The 25,141-nt window shown below is 47.4% G+C and overlaps 1 protein-coding gene across 2 annotated transcripts in view; it reads left to right on the top strand.

Moving 5' to 3' along the window:
* The window catches only part of ATP6V1A (ATPase H+ transporting V1 subunit A), a 71,373-nt gene extending 51,851 nt beyond the window's left edge, over positions 1-19,522 (top strand). For both annotated transcript variants that reach the window (XM_075592849.1, XM_075592850.1), the window contains exons 15-16: positions 9,226-9,397; positions 14,295-19,522. In XM_075592849.1, coding sequence (XP_075448964.1) covers positions 9,226-9,397; positions 14,295-14,387 — 265 coding nt within the window. In that variant the 3' untranslated portion in view covers positions 14,388-19,522. The remainder of the gene's footprint in view (positions 1-9,225; positions 9,398-14,294) is intronic.
* Positions 19,523-25,141: the final 5,619 nt, after the last annotated feature.

The raw sequence follows: 25,141 nt of genomic DNA, 5'->3' as shown, positions 1-25,141 counted from the left end.
CGGCTGTTTTTCATTATCCATTGCGGAGTAGCGTCTGTTCTGGTCACTGAGTGGGAGACCCCCGGCAGATTGCGGAGTAGCGCCTGTTCTGGTCACTGAGTGGGAGACCCCCGGCAGATTGCAGAGTAGCGCCTGTTCTGGTCACTGGGTGGGAGACCCCCGGCAGATTGCGGAGTAGCGTCTGTTCTGGTCACTGAGTGGGAGACCCCCGGCAGATTGCGGAGTAGCGCCTGTTCTGGTCACTGAGTGGGAGACCCCCGGCAGATTGCAGAGTAGCGCCTGTTCTGGTCACTGGGTGGGAGACCCCCGGCAGATTGCGGAGTAGCGCCTGTTCTGGTCACTGAGTGGGAGACCCCCGGCAGGTTGCGGAGTAGCGCCTGTTCTGGTCACTGGGTGGGAGACCCCCGGCAGGTTGCGGAGTAGCGCCTGTTCTGGTCACTGGGTGGGAGACCCCCGGCAGATTGCGGAGTAGCGCCTGTTCTGGTCACTGGGTGGGAGACCCCCGGCAGGTTGCGGAGTAGCGCCTGTTCTGGTCACTGAGTGGGAGACCCCCGGCAGATTGCGGAGTAGCGCCTGTTCTGGTCACTGGGTGGGAGACCCCCGGCAGATTGCGGAGTAGCGCCTGTTCTGGTCACTGGGTGGGAGACCCCCGGCAGATTGCGGAGTAGCGCCTGTTCTGGTCACTGGGTGGGAGACCCCCGGCAGATTGCGGAGTAGCGCCTGTTCTGGTCACTGGGTGGGAGACCCCCGGCAGATTGCGGAGTAGCGCCTGTTCTGGTCACTGGGTGGGAGACCCCCGGCAGATTGCGGAGTAGCGCCTGTTCTGATCACTGGGTGGGAGACCCCCGGCAGATTGCGGAGTAGCGCCTGTTCTGGTCACTGGGGAGGAGACCCCCGGCAGATTGCAGAGTAGCGCCTGTTCTGGACCCTGGGTGGGAGACCCCCGGCAGGTTACGGAGTTGAACTTGCAGGGTTAACATTTCCAAGTGAAGAGGAGGCTATTGCATTTACAGATGTGGCACCTCCTCCTTTTGCCCACGGACGGGGTTTGCCAGGAAGAAATGACCGCGGCTAACCCGTCTGTCGGGAATATTTGCCTATAGCCAAAGATGAAGCGGCTGTGTCTGCTTCTTCCTAGGAGCCAGGGGGAATTGGGGTACGTCTGTACGGCAGAGCTTCAGATGAAGCCCTATCTCCCCATGTCCTTGGGAGAAGCATCAGATGACTTGGACAGACCTAGAACGTTAGAAGCCTGGCGTTCCTGTCTGTAAGAATGACTTTCGTGGGAAGCAAAGGGTGTCAATGAATTCATTTGTTTTTGGTAACTGTTACTTCACAAATATGACCTCATCCTAACTGGTATTATCTGCCAATAGTATATACAAACGCGCACAGAACAGGGAAGCGAGCGTGCAGTTGTTACATTTCAGTGTAAATCGCCTCCAGCGCAGAAACGGTTATTCACCGCTCAGGACTCACCGACTCTATTGATTCTCCCCCAAGGAATGTTTTGTAACGATTAGCACGGGGTTTGGGAAGGAATACTGTGTGGTCGTTGGTTCTTTATATGGACACATGTTGACGTGTAATATATATTCTTGACCAGCCGACCTCAAGGGCCACCAACAGGCCAGGTCTTCAGGATATTTGGCTACGCCTCGGATTGAGCCACCTGTGCTGAAGCAGGGTTATCCTGACCTGACCTGTTGGGGGGGCTTGAGGACTGGAGTTGCCCATCCCTGGTCTGGGCAATGCCGGTCGGTAAAGGAGCAGTTCCTTCTGCTCGCTTTCTGTTTTTAGCCCTCGGTTTGTTACAGGGGGGTTACTATTTTACACTCCTGGGACCCCGTAGTTCCCAAAATAATTACCGGTGAAGTTACCGGGTTTAAATCTCCCAAACAACATTTCTGCGTAATCTCGCGCCAATGGGAAGCTGCAACACCATACACCATCCTCTATGGCTGTCTATTGAATGGCCATTAAAATCCCAAATAAAAATCAGGGCGTAAAAAAACTTTTTTTGTTTTTGTTTTTTTTAAATAGCTTCTGAGGATCGCTTCTTTATTTGGGCAATCTGTGCAATATCTGTGCAATATCTGTGCAATATCTGTGCAATATCTGTGCAATATCTGTGCAATATCTGTGCAATATCTGTGCAATATCTGTGCAATATCTGTGCAATATCCGTGCAATACTCTACAGGCTTTGTTTTTAAAATCAGTTGTGTAGTATTACTTAATATTTACTACCTTTTTTATTTTAAAATTCACCTCCTAATCCCCTTTATGTGTATGTGAGCATCCTGTGATTTCTATAGCAGGCTTTAGCCACCTCCCCAGCAGTGCAAGATCTTTGTAACACTTTCCTGTTTGTAATCATTTGTTGCCAATGTTCCCAGCAGTTTGAGCTGCAAACTGTAACAATAGATAATGTTACCTTAGTAATATAAGACACAAACCAAAAAAAAAAAAAAAAAACCTATTGTTCCTGGCAGCCTTTGCCTAATATTTTAGGAGTATATATATATTTATTAGTTGTTTAATTGACACTAATTTTTGTAATTTTAGCAATAGCGCTGTTCCCACTGCCCTTTCCCTTTATCTCTTAGTAATATAAGAATACATTGTAGCTGCTGAGTTACACTGACTGAGGATTGATTTGAAACTGAAAGGCGGCACATTCAGTGATCTAATCTATCGACCGCTTAGGTAATTAGTTTTCAATAAAGGTAATGAAAGGCGGCATATAGTAAAACAAAAAAAGATTGATATTTTGAAGCTGCTGGGATTCCCTCTTTAAGAGGCTGCATTGTTTTTTTAAAACTTGTTTCTGAGGGAGATAAATGACCCGTGTGAAAGGATACCCCGGCTTCAGCTGTATAGCAGAAACTCTGGAACAATTCCTACAGCGCAGTAAATCTGCGTGCGCCCCCTGATCTGCGTCGCAGGCGCAGCGTCATTCTCGTGTGTCTGGCAGATAGGAACCTGGGCGGGCTGCAGGGCTCTTATCTATTGGGACACCTCAGAGCGGCCATATTCTGAGATCTCGCTCATACTTAGGACAGTGCTGTCTATCCCAAGTGGTTTTAAATTCCCCTGCAGTATTTGCCTGTCCCCCCTCTACTTGGGGGATTGCCCTTGTGAAGTACTTCACATTTCCCCCAAGCATACCACACTCCAGCTCCAGAGTAGGAGGTGAGAGGCGCAGGGCAGATGTGAGTGTCACCGCTTCAGAGTAGGTGGTGAGAGGGGCAGATGTGAGCGTCACAGCTTCAGAGTAGGAGGTGAGAGGCGCAGGGCAGATGTGAGTGTCACAGCTTCAGAGTAGGAGGTGAGAGGCGCAGGGCAGATGTGAGTGTCACAGCTTCAGAGTAAGAGGTGAGAGGGGCAGATGTGAGTGTCACAGCTTCAGAGTAGGAGGTGAGAGGCGCAGGGCAGATGTGAGTGTCACAGCTTCAGAGTAGGTGGTGAGAGGGGCAGATGTGAGTCACAGCTTCAGAGTAGGGGGTGAGAGGGGCAGATGTGAGTGTCACAGCTTCAGAGTAGGTGGTGAGAGGGGCAGATGTGAGTCACAGCTTCAGAGTAGGGGGTGAGAGGCGCAGATGTGAGTGTCACAGCTTCAGAGTAGGAGGTGAGAGGGGCAGATGTGAGTGTCACAGCTTCAGAGTAGGGGTTGAGAGGGGCAGATGTGAGTGTCACAGCTTCAGAGTAGGGGGTGAGAGGGGCAGATGTGAGTGTCACAGCTTCAGAGTAGGAGGTGAGAGGCGCAGGGCAGATGTGAGTGTCACAGCTTCAGAGTAGGTGGTGAGAGGTGCAGGGCAGATGTGAGTGTCACAGCTTCAGAGTAGGTGGTGAGAGGGGCAGATGTGAGTCACAGCTTCAGAGTAGGGGGTGAGAGGGGCAGATGTGAGTGTCACAGCTTCAGAGTAGGTGGTGAGAGGGGCAGATGTGAGTCACAGCTTCAGAGTAGGGGGTGAGATGGGCAGGGCAGATGTGAGTGTCACAGCTTCAGAGTAGGTGGTGAGAGGGGCAGATGTGAGTCACAGCTTCAGAGTAGGGGGTGAGAGGGGCAGATGTGAGTGTCACAGCTTCAGAGTAGGGGGTGAGAGGGGCAGATGTGAGTGTCAAAGCTTCAGAGTAGGAGGTGAGAGGCACAGGGCAGATGTGAGTCACAGCTTCAGAGTAGGGGGTGAGAGGAGCAGATGTGAGTGTCAAAGCTTCAGAGTAGGAGGTGGGAGGCGCAGATGTGAGTGTCACAGCTTCAGAGTAGGAGGTGAGAGGCGCAGGGCAGATGTGAGTGTCAAAGCTTCAGAGTAGGTGGTGAGAGGGGCAGATGTGAGTCACAGCTTCAGAGTAGGGGGTGAGAGGGGCAGATGTGAGTGTCACAGCTTCAGAGTAGGGGGTGAGAGGGGCAGATGTGAGTGTCAAAGCTTCAGAGTAGGAGGTGAGAGGCGCAGGGCAGATGTGAGTGTCAAAGCTTCAGAGTAGGTGGTGAGAGGGGCAGATGTGAGTGTCACAGCTTCAGAGTAGGAGGTGAGAGGCGCAGGGAAGATGTGAGTCACAGTTTCAGAGTAGGTGGTGAGAGGGGCAGATGTGAGTGTCACAGCTTCAGAGTAGGAGGTGAGATGCGCAGGGCAGATGTGAGTGTCAAAGCTTCAGAGTAGGAGGTGAGAGGGGCAGGGCAGATGTGAGTGTCACAGCTTCAGAGTAGGAGGTGAGAGGGGCAGATGTGAGTGTCACAGCTTCAGAGTAGGTGGTGAGAGGGGCAGATGTGAGTGTCACAGCTTCACAGTAGGAGGTGGGAGGCGCAGGGCAGATGTGAGTATCACAGCTTCAGAGTAGGAGGTGGGAGGCGCAGATGTGAGTGTCACAGCTTCAGAGGAGGAGGTGAGAGGCGCAGGGCAGATGTGAGTGTCACAGCTTCACAGTAGGAGGTGAGAGGCGCAGGGCAGATGTGAGTGTCACAGCTTCAGAGGAGGAGGTGAGAGGCGCAGGGCAGATGTGAGTGTCACAGCTTCACAGTAGGTGGTGAGAGGCGCAGGGCAGATGTGAGTGTCACAGCTTCAGAGGAGGAGGTGGGAGGCGCAGATGTGAGTGTCACAGCTTCAGAGGAGGAGGTGAGAGGCGCAGGGCAGATGTGAGTGTCACAGCTTCAGAGGAGGAGGTGAGAGGGGCAGATGTGAGTGTCACAGCTTCAGAGTAGGAGGTGAGAGGCGCAGGGCAGATGTGAGTGTCACAACTTCAGAGTAGGAGGTGAGAGGGGCAGATGTGAGTGTCACAGCTTCACAGTAGGTGGCGAGAGGCGCAGGGCAGATGTGAGTGTCACAGCTTCAGAGTAGGAGGTGGGAGGCGCAGATGTGAGTGTCACAGCTTCAGAGGAGGTGGCGAGAGGCGCAGGGCAGATGTGAGTGTCACAGCTTCACAGTAGGAGGTGAGAGGGGCAGATGTGAGTGTCACATACAGGGTTTGTAAAATCCCTCCGTTTTCCATTTTGAAAAAAATGGTAATGTAAAAACCATCATTTTATTTATTGTTTGCTTGGCCGCCATTGATATCGGATCCGATAAAACTCCCTGTGACTGCGCTCACAGGTGACATTTGTATTTGCTGTACACTGTACGCGGAGGGTTTTGTCACATTGTGTTTTTTTACCCACCGTAACTTGTATAATGTTTGCTTGAAACCTATCCCAGCGTCGCATTGCAGAGCCAGTATATCCAACCTTACACTGATGACACCCAAAAGGTCGAAATAGCTGTCTGTCAGTGGGGTTACTGGCTCTGCACTTCTCTTCCACTGTGTATATTTTATAACAGACGAGGTAAAGGGGTACAGAGAGCACCCATGCTAAAAGGGATAAGAAGCAAAAGGTGACCGGTGAGTGCTCATTTGCATGGGATTACCCAGAATCCCTGGCAGCAGTGGAAGCATTGTATGCTGATAGATAATGGGGGAAGGCAGGGGTGTCTGAGACTTGTATTTAATGTGCACTGTACAGTGGAGGCTTTTTGTTACTTTTTGTTACCCACCATATATAATGCGTATCATACAAGGCAAACAGCACCACCCAGATTAAGGATCATATTCAATCAATTGACCTGAAGAAGGTGCAGGGAGACAGGGAATCCCCACCAACTTCCAAGTAAATATACAGTACAGGTATACCCCGCATTAACGTACACAATGGGACCAGAGCGAAACTGTACTTAAAGTGAAGCACTCCTTTTCCCACTTATCAATGCATGTACTGTACTGCAATCCTCATATACGTGCATAACTGATGTAAATAACGCATGTGTAACAGGCTCTATAGTCTCCCCGCTTGCGCACAGCTTCAGTACAGGTAGGGAGCCGGTATTGCTGTTCAGGACGTGATGACAGGCGCATGCGTGAGCTGCCGTTTGCCTATTGGGCGATATGTACTTACTCGCGAGTGTACTTAAAGTGAGTGTCCTTAAACCGGGGTATGCCTGTATATCAAAAAATTGTCTCCCCCCGCACCCAGAGATGATGTGTTCAGAATTGGTTAGGCGCCAGACAAGTGGGTATCACCATAACGCTGCTATCCTGGTCATCAACCAGCCTCCGCTAAGGGACTTCTGAACTCCAAACTGGAAGTATACGCAGCATATCTTGAGCTCCAGAAGGGACCTGGTTAGACTTTTTTTGGTCTTTAAAGGGAAGTTCTGCATGTTTTATGTCGGAATTGGCCAGAAGAAAGGGTTCATTGCCCTGAAACGTTGCCCCCCTTTTTCATTTTGTAGCGGCGTTAGTCCCTTTTTCACTTTTTATATATCTTCTTTTGTGTGTTTTTTTTATTTCCTTGTGTGTGCGTTTGTCTTCCCTTTCCTGTGTGTTGCACTGTGTTGTGTTCCCTAATTTCTGTGTGTTGCATTATATCTCTTCATATGGGTTATTGCGTTATTTTTGGATACCTGCAAAAATATTCATTTTGACCAATTCTGAACTCCTCTTTTCTGAGTGCGGGGTAGACAATTTTTTGATATACCATAACTTATATAATGTTTGCATCCCATTATAATGTGTGGATAAAACTAACGGCAGCTTTGGATTTTTGTGTGTTCCTCTGTTTGATATGGGGCGCTAATTTGCCTCTGACACCAGCTGCGTGTACCTCATATATCCCATGGAAAAGTCTCATCTTGCATATTTCTTATGAAGCCCTGACCGTGTGTGTGCCGCTGTACATAGAATTTTACAGGCACAATAAGTTGCTACAAAAGACAGAAAAGCCCAATGCTACATCCAATGTGACAAAATATATAGTAATTAGTATATAGTTAAATACTTCCATAATAATATTCTTATGAATAAGGCTCATTTAGTTAAAGTTAAACCCTTTGGCCAAAGCATTATAAGCCTGCAAGCCAACGTCACGGCATAACCACATTTGCAGGTCTTGTCCATACAGCAAAATGAAGAAGAAAAAAAACCTAAATTAAAAAGTGGGGAGGGGTGAGCTTAAACCCTGGGAGGAGGGGCCAATAACCTCCAAACAACTGATGCCAGTTGAAGTTTTTTCATTTTGCTGTACGGACAAGACTCCCGGCGGTTATTCTCCGTCCAACAGAGGTAAAGGAGAAGGTTCACAGGTTAGTGTTAGGACCTGCAAATGTGGTCATGCTGTGACGTGGCCGCAGGCTTATAACGCTTTGGCCAAAGGGTTTAACTAAATGACCCTTATTCATGAGAATAATATTATTAAAGTATTTAACTATATACTAATTACTATATATTTTGTCACATTGGATGGCCACGCTCAGTAGCACTCCTTTTGATATATTGACATATATGAATGTGTGGTGGATGTTGGGGATTTGAGCTTGCTGTATGTTTGTTAATCACAATATGTTGCTGCCCTGAAGAGCTTGCAATTAGATGTTGGTGCCCACCGCACAAGGAGATTGAGTGAGGGGCTTGCCAAGGTCACAAGGAGAGCTGGGATTCAAACATTGCTCATCCGTCTCTGAAGCAGCGACATTGCCACGGAGCTGCTGCTTCAGCTCATAGTATACAATTGTCCAAATAGTATAAATGTTTTCATGTGGGATGTCACCTTTAGGCCCCTCACTGCTATAGGGGCTGGGGTTACTAACCATGGCAGCTATGGGTTAAATTGTACTGGTGTATATGTCCGCAGTGTTGGTGACTCCCTTCAAATATGGTGTTGTCACGGTTTGCCAGCCTCCTCCTGCTGGGTGAAACTTAACATGACGAATACAGAGCGTCTCATACTTCCTCCCAAACCTGGCCCTACTGCCCACTTATACATTACTGCTGGCAGTACTATCATACACCCAGTATCACACGCATGCTGCCTAGGGGTCACATTTGACTCCTCCCTCACGTTGTCCTCTCACATTCACACTCTAGCTAAAACCTGTTGAATATTCCTCTATAACATTGCAACGATACACCCTTTCCTCTGTCGCTCTACTGCTAAAACTAATGCAGGTCCTGATTCTCTCCGTCTTGATTACTGTAACCTCCTGCTGTCCGGCCTTCCTGCCTCTCACCTGTCTTCCCTACAATCTATCCTAAATGCTGCTGCCAGAATCACTCTACTCTTTCCTAGATCTGTCTCAGCATCTCCCCTCCTGAAATCCCTCTCCTGGCTTCCGATCAAATCCCGCATCTCACACTCCATTCTTCTCCTCACTTTTAAAGCTTTACACTCTTCTGCCCCTCCTTACATCTCAGCCCTAATTTCTCGTTATGCACCATCCAGACTCTTGCGTTCTGCTCAAGGATGTCTTCTTTCTACCCCCTTTGTATCTAAAGCCCTCTCCCGCCTTAAACCTTTCTCACTGACTGCCCCACACCTCTGGAATGTCCTTCCCCTCAGTATCCGACTAGCACCCTCTTTAGGACCTTTCTTAAAACCCACCTCCTTAACAAAGCATTTGAGTAGCTCCGTGGCTCATCCGATACATCTCATACGCACGGACCCTGACCCCCCTGCAGACGCACTTACCAGAACACCCTCCTACTGTCTCTAAGTTCTCCATACTTACCACTTAGATTGTAAGCTCTTCGGGCAGGGACTCCCTTTCCTAATGTTACTTTTATGTCTGAAGCACTTCTTCCCACTGTTCTATCATTGCCACGGCGGTATATAAATAAAGATATACATACAAAGGGCATAATGAAAGTTTTTTTTGGAGGGTGTTGATGAAAACGGGGTCACCCTTCTGCCTCCCTGCAGGTTCTGCCCGTTCTACAAGACGGTGGGGATGTTGTCCAACATGATCGCGTTCTACGACATGGCTCGTCGTGCCGTGGAAACCACGGCTCAGAGCGACAACAAGATCACGTGGACCATTATAAGGGAGCAAATGGGGGACGTCATGTACAGGCTGAGCACGATGAAGTTCAAGGTCAGCATTGTGTACTGTGTCCTTAAACACTGCATACGCCCGTGGAAGCCACGTGGCTGGGTACTGTTATTAGATACTGCATACGCCCGTGGAAGCCACGTGGCTGGATACTGTGTCCTTAAACACTGCATACGCCCGTGGAAGCCACGTGGCTGGGTGCTGTGTCCTTAAACACTGCATACGCCCGTGGAAGCCACGTGGCTGGGTGCTGTGTCCTTAAACACTGCATACGCCCGTGGAAGCCACGTGGCTGGGTGCTGTGTCCTTAAACACTGCATACGCCCGTGGAAGTCACGTGGCTGGGTGCTGTGTCCTTAAACACTGGATACGTTCGTGGATGCCACGTGGCTAGGTACTGTGTCCTTAAACACTGCATACGTCCGTGGAATCCACGTGACTGGGTGCTGTGTCCTTAAACACTGCATACGCCCATGGAAGCCACATGGCTGGGTGCTGTGTCCTTAAACACTGCATACGCCCATGGAAGCCACGTGACTGGGTGCTGTGGCGGTAATGGGTGCATCCAACTTATTTGCGTTAGGAATGGTGCAAAAGAACCACGCACACCTTTAAAGTTGCATCCACAATGCTAATGCAAATAACATTTTCAAAAAAATATATATATAAAATCAAAATCGTTTCAAATTAAAGGTATAGAAAAATAAATGTTAGTTTGCACCTCAATGAAGAGGGATCTTCTGTGCTAGGGAGGAGAATGCTAAAAAGGTTGGAGGAGATTTTAAACTAGGATGGAGGGGGGAGGGGAATGAAACAGATAATGAACTAAATGGAATAGAGGAGGATACAAGGGGGTATGGAGGTAGAATGGGGGCAAGTGCGAGTTTGACAAGCAGCGAGACACCCCATAGTAAATACAGATAATACTAGAAAACTTCTAAAGACTAAACCAAGTGGGAGCAGAAAGGAAGGAGCAGATGAGATAATAGTACAGGCTGAAATTAAACTTAAATGCATGCTTGCTAATGCAAGAAGCCTGACAGATTAAATAGGGGAGCTTGAATTAATAGCTGCAAGGGAGCAGTATGATATCATAGGCATTACTGAAACATGGTGGGATGAAACTCATGACTGGACAGTTAATTTAGAGGGTTATTCCCTTTTTCGGAAGGATCGAACAAATAGAAGGGGAGGTGGAGTATGTTTATATGTTAAACCGGATCTAAAACCTATTATAAAGGATGATGTCTATGAAGGGAATGATGAAAATGTAGAGACTTTGTGGATAGAAATTAGCAGTGAAGGTAAAAGTATAAAGAAAATGTTTGTGAGAATATGCTATAAACCACCAAATATCTGTGAGATTGAGGAAGCTAAAATACTTTTGCAAATGGAGAAGGCATCAAAACTGGGTCATGTTTGCATAATGGGGAATTTTAATTATCCAGACATAGACTGGGGCAATGAGATTAGTGTTACAACAAAAGGAAACAGGTTTTTGGGGGTGCTTAAAGACAATTATATGACCCAAATAATTGAGGAAACAAACAGGAGAGGGGCAGTTTTGGGTAGTCTTTAAAACATTGTTAGAAAAGCACACTTATCAGTGTATACCCTTGGGTAATAAGTATAAAAGAAATAAGTCAAAACCAATGTGGCTAAATAAACAGGTAGGGGAGGAAATGGACAAGAAGAGGAAGGCGTTTAGATTCTTCAAGTCAGAAGGGACAGAGACATCGTATCAGAATTATAAGGAATGCAACAAAAATTGCAAAAGGGCAATCAAATGAGCAAAAATGGATAATGAAAAAAGGATTGCAATAGAAAGTAAGGTCAACCCTAAAAAGTTCTTTAAGTACCTTAATAACAAAAAAATGAGAAAAGAAAATATAGGACCCTTTCAGTGTGAGATGGGTAGGCAGATTATTGGAGATAAGGAAAAAGCAGAGGTATTAAACAAATTCTTTGCCTCTGTGTTTACCAGGGAAGAATCAAGTTCAATAGTAGTACTGCAGGAGGAAGCCACAACCTCCCTATTAATGAACAATTGGTTAACTGAGGAAGAAGTTCATAAGCGACTTGAAAAAAATAAAGTAAATAAGGCACCTGGCCCCGATGGCATACATCTAAGAGTTCTCAAGGAGTTAAGCTCAGTAATAGCCAAACAATTATATTTAATATTCAAGGACTCCATTTCCACAGGCTAAGTACCACAAGATTGGCGTAAAGAAGATGTGGTGCCTATATTTAAAAAGGGAGCTAGATCACAACCGGGAAATTACAGACCTGTAAGCCTGACTTCAATAGTAGGGAAACTACTTGAAGGTTTAATACGGGATAATATTCAGGAATGCCTAATGGAAAACAAAATTATTAGTAATAGTCAGCATGGATTTATGAAGGATAGATCTTGCCAAACTAACCTTATTTGTTTCCTTGAGGAGGTAAGTAGGAATTTAGACCAGGGTAATGCAGTTGATGTGGTCTACTTAGATTTTGCAAAGGCTTTTGATAAGGTTTCACACAAGAGGTTGGTGAGCAAAATAAAGAAAATTGGACTCAGTAATAATATATGCACCTGGATTGAAAACTGGTTAAAGGACAGACAACAGAGGGTTGTCATAAATGGAACTTTTTCAGGTTGGGCTAAAGTCGTGAGTGGAGTATCTCAGGGATCGGTACTGGGACCCCTGCTTTTTAACTTGTTTATTAATGACCTTGAGGTTGGGATCGAGAGCAAAGTCTCCATCTTTGCTGATGATACTAAATTGTGTAAGGTAATAGAATCAGAGCAGGATGTAATTTCTCTTCAGAAGGACTTGGAGAGACTGGAAACGTGGGCAGGTAAATGGCAAATGAGGTTTAATACAGATAAATGTAAGGTTATGCATTTGGGATGCAAGAATAAAAAGGCGACTTTTATGGAGATATATTGGGGAATCCTTGATGGAGAAGGATTTAGGAGTACTTGTAGACTGCAGGCTTAGCAATAGTGCCCAATGTCATGCAGTAGCTGCAACGGCAAACAAGATCTTATCTTGCATTAAATGGGCAATAGATGGAAGGGAAGTAAACATAATTATGCCCTTTTACAAAGCACTAGTAAGACCACACCTTGAATATGGAGTACAATTTTGGGCACCAATCCTAAGAAAAGACATTATGGAACTAGAGAGAGTGCAGAGAAGAGCCACCAAATTAATAAAGGGGATGGACAATCTAACTTATGAGGAGAGGCTAGCTAAATTAGATTTATTTACATTAGAAAAGAGGCGTCTAAGAGGGGATATGATAACTATATACAAATATATTCGGGGACAATACAAGGAGCTTTCAAAAGAACTATTCATCCCACGGGCAGTACAAAGGACTCGGGGCCATCCCTTAAGGTTGGAGGAAAGGAAATTTCACCAGCAACAAAGGAAAGGGTTCTTTACAGTAAGGGCAGTTACAGTGTGGAATTCATTACCCATGGAGACTGTGATGGCAGATACAATAGATTTGTTCAAAAAAAAGTTGGGCATCTTTTTAGATGGGAAAGGTATACAGGGATATACCAAATAAGTGAACATGGGAAGGATGTTGATCCAGGGATTAATCCGATTGCCAATTCTTGGAGTCAGGAAGGAATTAATTTTTCCCCTCAATGGGTTTTTTGTTTTCCTTCCTCTGGATCAATAAGTAAGTATAGATATAGGATAAAGTATCTGTTGTCTAAATTTAGCATAGGTTGAACTTGATGGACCTATGTCTTTTTTCAACCTCATCTACTATGTAGCTATGTAATGGACGCAGGGCAGTCTTCCCCAGGGGAGAGACCCTACATGTAGTTTCAGTCCATAGTAGTGAGTTAATTTAGTGGGTATCCATTTTGCAAGAACGTTTCGGGTCAGAACCACGACCCTTCGTCAACATGATGAAATCTGTGTCCTTTATAAAGGTGTTATCCCAATATCTCACTTTCCCGTTCCTGTTACTTTGAGCACGTTCTCGTATCCGGACAGATATGTCCCAGTCTGCGGCAGGGCGGGGTCTATTTTGCCAAATGTATTTTCTATATTTTTGTGGCCGCCAACAAGACCGTATTTAATGGCGCAAAGGCGACCGATTTAGAAGACAAAAAGCTAGTGGTCCGCACCCCATAAAATAATGAAAACTAGAAGCCCTTTAAAACTCTCTTTGCCAACGGAAGATCCACATTCTTCCCTTCTAACTTTGTAGGCTTGTGTTGGCCTCCTAACGGCCCACTCTGACCGTTCTTTTAGAAGTAGCCTTTTCTTATTTCTTTAATATATTTATTTTGCGGTTGGGTATTTCCATGTCAAACCCACCCGTCGTTTTCAATTTTGGATAAATGTCAATATAGGAGTTTGTTTCATGGACTCCTTAATATGGCCACAACGCTCCATTTTCCACAAATGGCAGATTCCTGCCTGAGGTGTAATCCCCGAAAACAAGCACCACACGAAAGGTTTATGGGGTTTATCACAGGGGGGGTTTGGGATTTATGCTTTTGGGGCATATTTTTTAAAAGATATTAAATAAACCATCAACTATGGAATTGTATAACAAATGTGTAACATTTTGAACGTGCTCTTACATCCCATGTATGTAAAGTTCACAAAATTATGCTGTGTCCCTATCCTGGAGATGCCCCTACCCTTCTCTCTGTACTTGGTAGAGCGAGGGTTCCTCTGGTTTAAATCCAATGTATGTTAGGTTAGATTGGGATCTTTAAATGGTGCTTTGTAATGGGAATATTGGTCTTTCACTTTCAACGCAACTGTTTTAATGCTGCATTTTTGGCCCCAGACTTACAACCCAACACTGCTTTGCTACTGCACAAAGCTCTCTGCTTTGGTTCCCCGCTTTAATCATTCCACCCGGTTATACCACTGTCTGGGTGAAGTTCAAGACTGAAGTTTGTTTTTATCTCTAGGACCCGGTGAAAGAAGGAGAAGCCAAGATTAAGGCAGACTACGCCCAGCTGTTGGAGGACATGCAGAACGCCTTCCGTAGCCTGGAGGATTAAACACCGCGCGCGTCACTGCGCCCTCCCCGTGCCCGTCACTGCGCCCTCCCCGTGCCCCTCTACCAACTCATCATCTCAGACCTCCGGCTCCTGCATCACGTGGGGGGGCGCCTGTATATTTATAATAGCATCTATTGTTTCCCCCTTCCTTATTCAGTAGGTCTTAAGGAAAACATGTCCATTCCAGTGTTTCGAGCGCCTCTGTGTAACTGTTGTTCCAATGTTGTGGTGAATGTAGTTGGTGATTGTCTGATACGCTGAGCAGCGGGAGGTTACACGCGAAGAGATTCTGCGGCTGCATGAATGTGTCGGAAGCTTTATTTCCTGTGGTGATGTGTATTTGTGTGTCTGCTCACCCCATACGCACCCATACCCTTTACATGGGAAACAGACGTACATAGTGTGAAGGAACAAGCCACAGAGTGGAGTCCAGCTAAACATTTGATATAATAAACTTGCAGGTATTACTCCTGGTGAATCATTTGACATAAATCCCTTTGGTGACACACACAGCCACAGGGAGTTCTTCTGTATTACGCACCACCTCCCACTTCCCATCCTGTGCCTACCCTGAGACCTGTGGTGTTTGCTAAGCACCGAAGCAGCACTAAATGGGAGAGCTCCATGATCCTTTTTAATTTTGGCAACTTTTCTTCAGCTGTTTAACCCTGAAGGAGCTGTGATTGCAATACACGTTTACCTGTTGGTCAGCAGAGGGTTTGTATCCCTGTAGGTCCTGGATAAGTGTAGGGTTTGTTGAGGGTTGTGATAACTTGGACCACCCTGAGAATTGTACATTTTGTATTTGTGAATGTGTGTTTCAGACCTCACAAGTCTCTTCCCCAGATTTAGCCCTGTACATCTGAAGAAGACTACTTTGAGTTCTTGAAAAAACATTGCAACGAAATCTGTGACGAGCTCCATTGAAAGGTGTCAGAACCTGTAAGGTGCGTCCAGTAACTTGTTTTCTGTGCTCGGCAGCTGGTGATGAGCACCAGAGAAACGCGTAGGGTGAAATGACCGATCGTCCAGTGTCCAGCTAGAGCAGGTTCATTAAAGACTCTGCGGAAAGTGGAAGATTGCTGGGAACGTATATATTTCACCCCTGCTACACATTGCAAGGAGAGGAGCTCTACCAATTAAAAGCAATCAGAATGAGTGCAATAAAAGACTGCTTAGTGTCCTTAGCCTCGTAGTCTGGGGGCTTCTATGATGCAGGATATTGATATGCGGGCCAGGGAGAGCTGCTAACTGGGTCCCACTGAACAAAAGGTTTTGCCATCTTGGCAAATGCCACCAGTCCCGTGTAATGGGTGTACGTATGAAAGTGGGTGAGTAGATGGCACTACGGGTTTAAATTTGTCTGACAAGGTAAGCGCAGTTTATTAATATTAATGTTTACGCCTGAATATGAAGTCTCACAGTTCTGCTGGTTTTGATTATATGGAGAAATACAATAGGTAATGGGGCTTAATAAAGTTATGATCAAATTGTAGCCCCACCCCCCTGCCCCACCCTATTTCTATCTGCCGGGCGTGAAACGCAGAGCGCTTTATTCAGCCGTGAAAGAGCTTGTGTCACTGCCTGGATCACGTGTTCTCTTCCCATGTATTAAGCGACCTGGGGTTCTGTATAATGTCCTGATAAGGACACATTCCACGCACTGTCTGGTGTGTAGTTTCTGTAGTGATACATGTTTACAGTGAACACCAGTCCACTAACCCTACTTTCATCCTGTATACCTAACGGCCCTATATATATATAGATATATATCTATATATATATAAATATATATATATCTGACGTATGGGAAATAGTTGGACTCTTCCCTGCTGTCCCAGGGCAGTGCTGTGGAAGGCATGTCCAGTGGACATCTCCTCATTCTAGTATAGTTATGTTTGTACTAAGCACTGTAGATCTGTCTGCATCTTGTACACGCTACATGCCTAATGGGACAAGCACGTTCTCCAAGGCTCTTGTCCTCCATTACCTGCTTGTATAGCGGGACGCTACATACGCAGCCATGTGCTGTAGCCACCAGCGATTTGATGCAATAGAAGTACATGCAGCACATGCAGCCAATCACTGCAACGTGGACATGATAGAGAGGAATAACGGGTTACCCGGTGTGTTTTTCCACCCAGACCGTGCCTGAGTGTTTCAGCACCACCAAGCTGGACAGTGTTTCAGGCCCTTTCTGGCGAGGAAGGGGTTAACAATATACCATTTTACCGGGTATCAAGTCCTCCCTTCCATTGCAGTGAGTTGTGGGGCTGTTGTTTGTTACTGTGGTTACTGCGGTGGACCTGCTTCTTGCACACGCCTCCGTCGGCAGCATGATAACCCTGCCAGGGCCGCAGTGCATACGCATCTCATGCACATTTCCGTACACAAAGGGAAGCTTTCATAGTTGGCGACTCCCCCGGTCTCTCTTTCAAGGATGTCCAACCGCAGCACGAGGCAGCGGACATTACACACACATAGCAACAGGGTACAATGATATCCATTGGGGTATTTGGCAACTCTTAGCTGGAAGGGATGTATGTACAAGGCGGTGTGAATAAAGGTAAAATAACTCTAAAACCCGTAACACCTAGAAGAGAACTGGTTCAACTCTAGATTCTGCGTGAAACGTTCATAAATAAACGGCCTATCCTTACCTTTTGCTATTGGTTGCAGGCTCTTGTACACGCGAAGACCTGTGTGTCATTTTTAATGATGAGAAAATAACTAACAAAAGGCAGCCGATCTAATACTTAAAAAAAAAAAGAAGCATCAACTAATATTTTTGTTTTTCTGTGAGGATATTTTCGAACTAAACTTTTAAGTATCGGGGGCAGACTAGTACTACCAAGTGGCTTGTTGTGTTACGTTAAAGCTATCGTTACTAAACTGGGCTGAGGCATAAAGGTACCTTCTCGTTCTCGTCTGTCCATGTGAATGGGCTGTAAAGAACCTTATAGCTTAGTATCTAGCACAGCAGTGGCCAACTCCAGTCCTCAAGAGCTACCTACAGGTCAGAGTTTCAGGATATCCCTGCTTCAGCACAGGTGGTGCAGCCATTATGACTGAGTCACTGATTGAGCCACCTGTGCTGAAGCAGGGATATCCTGAAAACCTGACCCGTTGGCTCTTGACTAGAGTTGGCCACCCCTGATCTAGCACAGATGGGCATTACCCCATTAATCATCATGTCTCTGATTTGGGAAGTATAATAGATGACCTCTTGCTTGCTGGACATGTACGTACGTGGGTGGCATTTATGAGTGGAGAGCGTGATCCTAGCAAGGATGCCCAAGTCGTGGGGAATGAATGTACAAACTGCATTACTTTAAACTTCGCAGCTAAAATAAAAGGCATTGGGGTTCAACGAGAGATTCAAACAGAGAGCCATCAATTCTTCCAATCTGTTGGCCCAGAATCTCTGTCCCATGTATACTTCCCGTGTCATGGGTGGTTGGATAAATGCTAATGAATTAGCGGTACAGTGTCCTTCATCCCATGTTGAGGCATTTGTCACATTTTACCATTGTACCTCGTGTTGTAAAATTCTTGCGCTTCAAAACTAGATGTTCTTTAAAACCCTAGGGATGTATTAAACTTTGATGCAGATGTGTATTTATTGTACTGTACCTGGGCTCCCAGTGAGGTGCCGCTTTAAGCAGCTTCTGAATCATTTCTTTTTTTGTTTGGTGTTTTTGTTTTCCATGTTACGGTTCTTTTCACTGTGTCTGTTCTCCTCCACGTTCTGTTCCTGTATCTGTTCTTCTCCACGTTCTATTCACTATATGTTCTTCTCCACGTTCTGGTCACTGTATCTGTTCTCCTCCACGTTCTGTTCCTGTATCTGTTCTTCTCCACGTTCTGTTCACTGTATCTGTTCTTCTCCTCCACGTTCTGTTCCTGTATCTGTTCTTCTCCACGTTCTGGTCACTGTATCTGTTCTTCTCCACGTTCTGTTCCTGTATCTGTTCTCCACATTCTGGTCACTGTATCTGTTCTTCTCCACGTTCTGTTCCTGTATCTGTTCTTCTCCACGTTCTGTTCCTGTATCTGTTCTTCTCCACGTTCTGTTCCTGTATCTGTTCTTCTCCACGTTCTGGTCACTGTATCTGTTCTTCTCCACGTTCTGTTCCTGTATCTGTTCTTCTCCACGTTCTGTTCCTGTATCTGTTCTCCTCCTCCACGTTCTGGTCACTGTATCTGTTCTCCTCCTCCACGTTCTGTTCCTGTATCTGTTCTTCTCCACATTCTGGTCACTGTATCTGTTCTTCTCCACGTTCTGTTCCTGTATCTGTTGTTCTCCACATTCTGGTCACTGTATCTGTTCTTCTCCATGTTCTGTTCACTGTATCTGTTCTTCTCCTCCACGTTCTGGTCACTGTATCTGTTCTCCTCCACGTTCTGTTCACTGTATCTGTTCTTCTCCATGTTCTGGTCACTGTATCTGTTCTCCTCCACGTTCTGGTCACTGTATCTGTTCTCCTCCACGTTCTGGTCACTGTATCTGTTCTCCTCCTCCACGTTCTGTTCATTGTATCTGTTCTCCTCCACGTTCTGTTCATTGTATCTGTTCTTCTCCACGTTCTGTTCACTGTATCGATCTTTTCCTCCACGTTCTGTTCACTGTATCGATCTTTTCCTCCACGTTCTGTTCACTGTATCGATCTTTTCCTCCACGTTCTGTTCACTGTGTCTGTTCTTCTCCTCCACGTTCTGTTCCTGTATCTGTTCTTCTCCACGTTCTGGTCACTGTATCTGTTCTTCTCCTCCACGTTCTGGTCACTGTATCTGTTCTTCTCCACGTTCTGGTCACTGTATCTGTTCTTCTCCACGTTTTGGTCACTGTATCTGTTCTTCTCCTCCACGTTCTGTTCACTGTATCTGTTCTTCTCCTCCACGTTCTGGTCACTGTATCTGTTCTTCTCCACGTTCTGGTCACTGTATCTGTTCACCTCAACGTTCTGTTCACTGTATCGATCTTTTCCTCCACGTTCTGTTCACTGTATCAGTTCTTTTCTCCCAGGCTTGTTGAAAGGAATGGGAATAAAAGAAAATTACTTTGATTTTATGACTTGAAATATGTTTAAAGTTATTAAAAAATTACAGAGAATAAAACATGAATTTAAACTGTCGTTCTGTTGATCTGTTTCATGAGTTCAAAGGTTAATGTGTTCTAGTACACCGAGGTATGAAACTCGGAGTACGAAACTCAGAGTACGAAACTGGCAAATACATTTCTAAGCGTTTTTTTCTCATCATTTTATTTCCTACAAAACATTTCACCGAACCTCAAAGTTCTAATAATGTCGCCAAATGTGTAATCTTTCAGCAAAATATTGCCAGGCGGCGATAGAAACCGAGTGTGCCCTATTTATAGTCTCCGCATTACGCAAATCTAGCGATTTTTAGAGAATTTCACTAGTTTAATATTAAAGTTGCCCTGCATATTAACTTCATGCCCGGTGTATCGCTTATACATTCTCACTCTGGGGCTGCTTTTGTCGCCGCTCAAATAACACATTTTTCATAGTTGGCAAATAGGGTTACCACATTTCAGATTTTAGAAGTCGGGACGCCTCCCACCCACAATACACACACACAATCCAAATCCCCCTCTCCACTCAATATACACACACACACACACACACACACACACACACACACACACACTCCCAATCCCTCTCCACTCAATATACACACACACACTCCCAATCCCCCTCTCCACTCAATATACACACCCACCCACAATCCACTCCCTGCATAATACACTTAATTGTCACCACCACAACACACACAATTCTCCCACCACAATACACCCCCATTTTTAACATTGGGGTGGGGGGGAAGCCTTCAGGGCTGTGACGATCCGGCGTCGGGGTGCGTAAATTGGTTCTGACTTAAAGTGAGTGGGGAGCCTCACCACATAATAACATAATGTTATGGTGGAACCATTTTAGAGGCCAACAAGAAACTCCTATGTGCCAATTATGAAATGATGAAGTGTTTGTGCTGTCGTGCGCTCTGGGATTGCGCTGATATAGAGTCTTATCTTTATGGTATTCTGCTGTGGGGGGGAGATATCAAAGTGTGGAGTTGGCGCCTAGCACTTAGGTGGAGACTCTGAGGCAAGAAAAACTTGAGTCTTGGTTACCTGTCGGTCCCCCCCCCCCCCCCAATCCATATAGTGGATTGTAAGGGGAATGGAAGTGTGCCGGTCCTAGCGGCTGTGTATGTACAGCGTCTGCGCTAACTCCCACACTCCCTCCGTGGCGCGCCTCCTGGATCTCGGCAATATTCAAACCGAACATGGGGAAGGTATGCGGAGCAGCAACCACACGGCAATATCGAAGTGAAGAGCAACCCGGTAGGTCGGGTATAAAGGCTTTATTTGTACAAAAAGAGAACAGCAATCTCCAAGCTACACTTACGCGTTTCACACCGCTAAGGCGCTTTGTCAAGGAGTGAACAGACGTTTATACACACAAACAACTACCAGGTGAGTGCAACCTGTAATTAAAATCCGTCAAATGTGATGCAGCCAATCATAGTCCTGCAGGTAAACCCTGTTGGACATAAAGTTATATAGAACTCCGTGGATAGATCAAGGGTTAATAAATCAATAGACCTCATATATATTGAAAAACACGTGTGTAATATTAGTGTATTAGTCGTGCCAAGTAAGCACACATTGATTGGACTAAATTAAAAATCCAAAGTATAAACTTTCTGATTCAATTTAAGATGGAAAATACCATCAGAATCAAATTTCTATATTTGGACACGGAGCCACTGATTGAGCCACCTGTGCTGAAGCAGGGATATCCTTAAAACCTCACCTGTTGGTGGCCCTTGAGGACTGGAGTTGGCCACCTCTGCATTAGAAAAAAAGCCTCTTTGATAAGGTAGGGGGGAAGGGAGAAGTGTATTGGAAATGGTGCCAACATATACTAAAACCCAATAAGAGTAAGGCCGCGCTTATAGTCCCGGCGACGCTGACGCCACGGTCGCTGAAAAATCAAATGTAATTGACTTCCAGAGATCGCGACCAAGCAGTCGCGTCGCTTCTACTATAAGCGCGCGCGACGGATTCAATACATTTGTTTTCATGCAACACCGAGTCGCCGGGTCTATAGGCGCGGCCTAAGTGACGAGAGCTTGTATATATGGATACCTGGGCACAGTTAATCCCTTTAACATTGCTACCTGTCTAGCACTGAAAATGTTACTCACCCTCCCCCCGGACTATTACAATGTGTTTTCTATATTTTTTTAAGCGACCTCGCCACCTTACTGCGGGCTCCTATTTAAACTTCTTTAGAATTCTCTAGGTTTAGAGACATGTCAATCCCTGCTGCCCGGGATAAAACAACATGGCCGCTGGAGTCAGATGAAGGTGTAATGGCAGCCTGGTGTTGTCACTGCCCTCAGTGGGGAGGAGTGAGACAGCCTGGTGATGTCACTGCCCTCAGTGGGGAGGAGTGAGGGTGACAGGCTGGTGATGTCACTGCCCTCAGTGGGGAGGAGTGAGGGTGAGACAGCCTGGTGATGTCACTGCCCTCAGTGGGGAGGAGTGAGGGTGAGACAGCCTGTTGATGTCACTACCCTCAGTGGGGAGGAGTGAGGGTGAGACAGCCTGGTGTTGTCACTGCCCTCAGTGGGGAGGAGTGAGGGTGAGACAGGCTGGTGATGTCACTGCCCTCAGTGGGGAGGAGTGAGGGTGAGACAGGCTGGTGATGTCACTGCCCTCAGTGGGGAGGAGTGAGGGTGAGACAGGCTGGTGATGTCACTGCCATCAGTGGGGAGGAGTGAGGGTGAGACAGCCTGGTGATGTCACTACCCTCAGTGGGGAGGAGTGAGACAGCCTGGTGATGTCACTGCCCTCAGTGGGGAGGAGTGAGACAGCCTGGTGATGTCACTGCCCTCAGTGGGGAGGAGTGAGGGTGAGACAGGCTGGTGATGTCACTGCCCTCAGTGGGGAGGAGTGAGGTTGAGACACCCTGGTGATGTCACTGCCCTCAGTGGGGAGGAGTGAGACAGCCTGGTGATGTCACTGCCCTCAGTGGGGAGGAGTGAGACAGCCTGGTGATGTCACTGCCCTCAGTGGGGAGGAGTGAGGGTGAGACAGGCTGGTGATGTCACTGCCCTCAGTGGGGAGGAGTGAGGTTGAGACACCCTGGTGATGTCACTGCCCTCAGTGGGGAGGAGTGAGACAGCCTGGTGATGTCACTGCCCTCAGTGGGGAGGAGTGAGACAGCCTGGTGATGTCACTGCCCTCAGTGGGGAGGAGTGAGGGTGAGACAGGCTGGTGATGTCACTGCCCTCAGTGGGGAGGAGTGAGGGTGAGACAGCCTGGTAATGTCACTGCCCTCAGTGGGGAGGAGTGAGACACCCTGGTGATGTCACTGCCCTCAGTGGGGAGGAGTGAGACAGCCTGGTGATGTCACTGCCCTCAGTGGGGAGGAGTGAGACAGCCTGGTGATGTCACTGCCCTCAGTGGGGAGGAGTGAAGGTGAGACAGCCTGGTGATGTCACTGCCCTCAGTGGGGAGGAGTGAGACAGCCTGGTGATGTCACTGCCCTCAGTGGGGAGGAGTGAGGGTGAGACAGGCTGGTGATGTCACTGCCCTCAGTGGGGAGGAGTGAGGGTGAGACAGCCTGGTGATGTCACTGCCCTCAGTGGGGAGGAGTGAGACAGGCTGGTGATGTCACTGCCCTCAGTGGGGAGGAGTGAGGGTGAGACAGGCTGGTGATGTCACTGCCCTCAGTGGGGAGGAGAGAGGGTGAGACAGCCTGGTGATGTCACTGCCCTCAGTGGGGAGGAGTGAGACAGGCTGGTGATGTCACTGCCCTCAGTGGGGAGGAGTGAGACAGGCTGGTGATGTCACTGCCCTCAGTGGGGAGGAGTGAGACAGGCTGGTGATGTCACTGCCCTCAGTGGGGAGGAGTGAGGGTGAGACAGGCTGGTGATGTCACTGCCCTCAGTGGGGAGGAGAGAGGGTGAGACAGCCTGGTGATGTCACTACCCTCAGTGGGGAGGAGTGAGACAGGCTGGTGATGTCACTGCCCTCAGTGGGGAGGAGTGAGACAGGCTGGTGATGTCACTGCCCTCAGTGGGGAGGAGTGAGGGTGAGACAGGCTGGTGATGTCACTGCCCTCAGTGGGGAGGAGTGAAGGTGAGACAGCCTGGTGATGTCACTGCCCTCAGTGGGGAGGAGTGAGACAGGCTGGTGATGTCACTGCCCTCAGTGGGGAGGAGAGAGGGTGAGACAGCCTGGTGATGTCACTGCCCTCAGTGGGGAGGAGTGACACAGGCTGGTGCCTATTCCATGTGCTGTGAAACGTGACCTCGCAGACTTGTTTGCTCTCTGTAATTAAGATGGAAATGAATAAACTCATTATTGATATAATTGGTACCTACAGCTGGAGTCCTCCCCATTATACAAACTTAGGAAGGGATAGAGAGGATGACCACGCTGGGTCTGTCAATGTGCCACCTTTGTAATGTCCTTCTCATGCTTCTCTATCTCTCCCCTTCTCGCCCGTGACCCATCTATTAAAGATGAGCAGGAGCCCGCGGGCGAGCGGCTGCCAGGCGGATAACTCGGTGTTGTCCCCCTGGCTACGTGCCATCAGGTGACCGGGACAGTGCTCGATTTGTAACTCCTTGGGAATGCAGGTCGCTTATAATTAGGGTGACCCAGATTTTCCTAAAGGAAAAACCGGGACTCGTTGAAAAAAAGTATTTATGAAACAAATGACATCAGTTACAAAATACATATTATAATGGTATTTATTTCAGTTTTCTAACATAACACAAACTCTTCCCCCCCCTCTCTCTCACACACACACTCCCCCCATTCTCTCCCTTCCCACGTTCTCTCACAGGCACTCCCTTTCCCCAGTATCTCTCCCCCCCATTCTCTCTCCCCCCCCCATTCTCTCCCTTCCCACGTTCTCTCACACGCACTCCCCTTCCCCAGTATCTCTCCCCCCCATTCTCTCTCTCACCCCCCAATTCTCTCCCTTCCCACGTTCTCTCACACGCACTCCCCTTCCCCAGTATCTCTCCCCCCCATTCTCTCTCTCACCCCCCAATTCTCTCCCTTCCCACGTTCTCTCACACGCACTCCCCTTCCCCGGTATCTCTCCCCATTCTCTCTCTCAACCCCCCATTCTCTGTCACTCATCCCCCATTCTCTCTATCTCAACCCCCATTCTCTCTCAACTCCCCATTCGCTCTGTTACCCCCCCATTCTCTCTCTTACCCCTTATTCTCTCTTACCCCTTCTCTTTTTTACCCACCCATTGTCTCTTCCTCCCCCATTCTCTCTTCCCTCCCCCTATTCTCTCTTCTCCCGCCCCCCAATGTATCTCTTCTCCCACTCCCATTCTCTTTTCCCTCGCCCCCTCATTCTCTCTTCCCTCCCCCCATTCTCTCTTCTCCCACCCCTCCCTCATTCTTTCTTCCCTCCTCCCCATTCTCTCTCTTCCCCCACCCCTCCATTCTCTTCTTCCGCCCCCCATTCACTCTCTTCTCCTGCCCCCCATTCCCTCTCCCACCCCCCCCACTCTCTCTTCTCCCAACCCCAATGTCTCTCTTCTCCCACCCCCCAATCTCTCTTCCCTCCCCGTCTCTCTCTTCTCCCGCCCCCCCCATTCTCTCTCTTCTCCCGCCCCCCCCATTCTCTCTCTCCCCTCTCAGTTAAAAGTCCCTTCCCGTGGAGTAGGTTGGGGTTTCCGTCCTGACGACAG

The sequence above is a fragment of the Ascaphus truei genome, chromosome 3 (assembly GCF_040206685.1).
Source record: "Ascaphus truei isolate aAscTru1 chromosome 3, aAscTru1.hap1, whole genome shotgun sequence".
Classification (NCBI taxonomy): domain Eukaryota; kingdom Metazoa; phylum Chordata; class Amphibia; order Anura; family Ascaphidae; genus Ascaphus; species Ascaphus truei.
This window is presented reverse-complemented; position numbering and strand designations above follow the sequence as displayed.